At 54.6% G+C, this 3,736-nt stretch overlaps 1 protein-coding gene across 1 annotated transcript in view; it reads right to left on the bottom strand.

The window, feature by feature from the left end:
• The window catches only part of SLIT1 (slit guidance ligand 1), a 213,079-nt gene that overhangs the window by 64,963 nt on the left and 144,380 nt on the right, over window positions 1-3,736 (bottom strand). The window contains exons 9-11 of the mRNA XM_007940050.2: window positions 2,192-2,339; window positions 1,640-1,711; window positions 1,192-1,263 (exon numbers count right to left, since the gene is read on the bottom strand). Of these exons, the coding sequence (XP_007938241.1) occupies window positions 1,192-1,263; window positions 1,640-1,711; window positions 2,192-2,339 (292 nt within the window). The remainder of the gene's footprint in view (window positions 1-1,191; window positions 1,264-1,639; window positions 1,712-2,191; window positions 2,340-3,736) is intronic.

Genomic DNA, 3,736 nt, shown 5'->3' with positions numbered 1-3,736 from the left:
CTGGCAACAGTAACCCATCAGGTACAGCTGTGTAGGCTGTGCACTGCACAGCCAAGGGGTTCCATTCACAGTTGAATATTGCCTGGATGTGTACAATTCAATGGCCCTAACCACTACCTCAGACCCTACTCCAAGACAAGAGGGTGTGCACAGAGGGCACTGAGCTGGCAGCCTCCTGCACCCCCCGAGAGGAGTTCCAGTCTCATCCACTTTGCAGGGTCCTGAGTCTGCCCTGCTTGTGTCAAGTGCGGGCGAGGGGCAAGTGAAAACACGCATTCCTAAGAGTAACAAGTGGCCCTACCCACGTGGAGCTCACTCGGCCCCATGAGAGTGTCTTCTTCTCTACAAGGGCCATGGGACCCCAGAGAGCAAGGGGTATGGTGCAACTGGGCATGTCTTGGAAACACAGAGATGAAGGAATATTTCCCAGACGAATTTTTGAGGCTGTGCTATGTTTGCTGAGTGGATGCTCAAGGAAGACCATACTGGATGGAGATGGAAGCACAGTTCTTGCATCACCCACCACATGTTGGTTTCAGTGCACATCTGTGACAAAAGCAGCATGGTGTGGCAGATGTCACCACGGCAGGTGTTGGCCAACTGCCCCTGTGGGTGACCCCAGGGAAGGCTCAGGGACCTGGAATGTTGGGTCTGTGGGGAGAAAGGGCTGGCATGAAGACTGGACCTGGTCAGATGACTGCCACAAAGAATTCTGGGAAGACCTGATGATAATGGGAGGAGCATCAGAGTTGCCAGGCTTAATAGCTGTGTGTAGTTTTTCCAGGGGAGCTCTGGTGGCGTAGTGCCTAAGGCATTTGACTGCTAACCAGAAGGCTGGCAGTTCAAACCCACTCAGCCACTCTGCAGAAAGAAGATTGGGCAATCTACTTCTGTAGAGATACTGCCTCAGAAACCCAAGGAGGGGTCACTGTGAGTCAGAAAACAACTCGATGGCAGTGAGTTTTTCCAGGCACTCAGCTCTCATCCCTTGATTCCCTCCTTCCCTTCCAGAGAAGGGGAGCTGGCACTGCGACTGTAGACTACGCAGCCAGGTCAAGCCGACTGAGGCCAGAGTGACAGAACAGGAGTGGGCGGCTGTGTAGAAACGTGGCTCAGGCTGACTCTGTTCCTTGTCCTCCCCTCCTTGGTGGTCACCCTGGACCACCCAAGATTCTGGGCACTGCTACTCACAGTGAGTTCAGGGAGCGGAGGCCTTGGAAAGCATCGGGCGCTATCTCTGCGATCTGGTTGTTGCTCAGGTCTCTGCAAAGGGAGCAGAGAGAGAGTGGCTGGACCCCTTGGTGACCACCAGGCCCTGCCTGTTGCCCTCTATCTCTCAGGCACATGCGAGGGCAAGGACTTCTTCCAAGTTAGAAATGGGAAGGCTAGCTCCCCCACACACTCAAAAAGTCCACTGGCCAGTGTTCCCAAATACAGTCAGGGGGAGCTCTGCTCACGGGCCTCACAAGCCTGTGGGGATCATCACCCCGTCCTCCCTTCACAGAAGGCAACCTGGGGGCAGGAGGCTGGTGGCCGCCCCAGGGCCATCTGGTGCTGGAGGCAGAGTCGGGCTTAAGCCCTGGGTCCAGGGTCTTGCTTCCACCCTGTGCAGCTCCCAGGGGGCAGCAGGGGCACTCACATCCTCCGGAGCTTTCGGTAGGGAGAAAAGGCACCTGGGGGGATGGACTTGATCCCATTGAGCTCCAGGCGGCTGAGAGACAGAACACAGTGGGAGCAGGACGGTCAGGGTCACCCCAGCCCTGATGCTGCCTGCCGAGCTCACCAACCCCCGTGTCTCTCCTGCTCCAACTCCCTCCCATCTCTCTCCCGGGCCCCTGAGGTGGAGTGGCCTGAGGCAGAGAAAAAGAGAGTCTTGATTTGAGCTCCAGTATCCCAGGCTTCCAGGGCTAAGATGGGCCATGAAGGATGCTGAGACTCAGAACTGATGCAGGCAGGCTCACTTGGAGCCCAGCAGGGCTGGACAAAGGGACCACAGAGGGCCACTGCCACCCCCACCCTCTGGGGGTTTCCAAGCCTGGGCAAACTGTCCCCATCTGCCACTGAGAGCCCAGGGGCAAGCCCTGGGTGGTGCCAGCTTCAGCTCAGCCCTGGACTGCCAGAGCCCGGCCAGGCCAGAGGGGCCCATGTCCCTGAGCCTGTGCTGCCCCTGCCCACCCTGCCCTGCTCTCACATCTCCGTCATGGTCTCAGGCAGGTTGGCAGGGATGGCAGTGAGGCCTTTGCCGCGGCAGTCCACAATGCCGTTGCTGCAGGTGCACATGGCTGGGCAGGAGCCGGAGGAGAGGGTGCAGGCAGGCACACGCCCTGCCTCTCCCTGGCCTGTAGAGACAGCAGTGTGTGACTCCAGGTAACCCCTGTCAGCACCCCTGTCCCCCAGATAAGACTGATGGGTGGGGACAGAGCCCCAGAGGCAGTTTCGGGAGATGAAGATGAACCAGGGAGATTCCGGATCTGATGCAGCTCTGGGGGCACTTGGCACACCCAAACCAAACACACTGCCACCAAGTCAAGTCCTACTCACAGTGACCCTATAGGACAGAGTAGAACTGCCCCGTAGCATTCTCAAGGCTATAATCTTTCTCCCATGGAGTGGCTGGTGGGTTTGAACCAGGGATTTGAACCAGTTCTTTTCAATTTTACCCCCTGATGAGAATGAGCTCTGGTGGTGTAGTGGATAAGGCATTTGGCTGCTAACCAGAAGGTCAGCAGTTCAAACTCACCAGCTGTTCCACAGAAGGAAGATGGGGCAATCTACTTCCGTAAAGATTTACAGCCTCGGAAACCCAATGGGGGGTCGCTATGAGTCAGAGTTGACTCGATGGCAGTGAATTTGAATTTATATTTGAGAATTTGCATTTCCACTCCAGGTATACTGAATCAGAATGTACATTTTAACAAGCTCCTCAGTGATCCGTAAGAATCATGTGGGATGTTGTTAAAATGTAGATTCTGATTCAGTAGATCTGGGGTGGAAATGGAAATTCTCAGCAGGGGTTCGAACCACCGACCTTTTGGTTAGTGCTTAATCACTGCACCACCAGGGCCCTTCTTGCGGGGCCACAGGACAGACATATGTTCAGCATTAATGGATTTCACGCAACAGTTTTGCAAAGGGGCTCGGGCCGATTTATACTCCTGCTGGCATTTTAGCCTCTGATCCTCCCCTTGGTCCCTGTAGGGTGGGAGCCAAGATCAAAGGAGCAAAGCTCTGAGGATTAGGAAACTGCTGTTTTCAAGGAAGGGGTCACTAGTATAAGGGAAGCAGCATTGAACAGATCCAGGGGGAAATGCCTGAATACAGAAACTGAGTGTTTAAATCAAAGGAGAAGTCTGCATTTCAAAATGAAAATTATCCATATGAAACATCTATTCATAGTCCCAACCCGGTGGTGGCTGCAATTACTCCTCAGTGCAGCCTGAGCTCTGGCTCCCCTTGTGCCCATGAGTACACATCTGTGTACACACACATGGCAGACACGGTTGCATCCATGTATCCATGTAGTGTGGAAGGTAAGACACCCTGGCTGTCCTCTCTCTCTCTCTCACACACACACACACATTCGCATGCATTCACATTCATGTAGCGTGGAGGGGGCCTGATTCTACACACACACCTACATGTACACACACATCAATGTGGGGTGGAGGGTAAGATGCCTGGTCTCCTCTCTCACACACACACATACACACAGGTGCACACATACATGTACACACAC

The sequence above is a fragment of the Orycteropus afer genome, unplaced genomic scaffold (genome assembly GCF_000298275.1).
Source record: "Orycteropus afer afer isolate SDZICR_OR568_19922 unplaced genomic scaffold, OryAfe1.0 scaffold00064, whole genome shotgun sequence".
Lineage (NCBI taxonomy): Eukaryota > Metazoa > Chordata > Mammalia > Tubulidentata > Orycteropodidae > Orycteropus > Orycteropus afer.
Note: the sequence above shows the minus strand (reverse complement) of the source record. Positions and strands in the feature narration are given on the sequence as shown.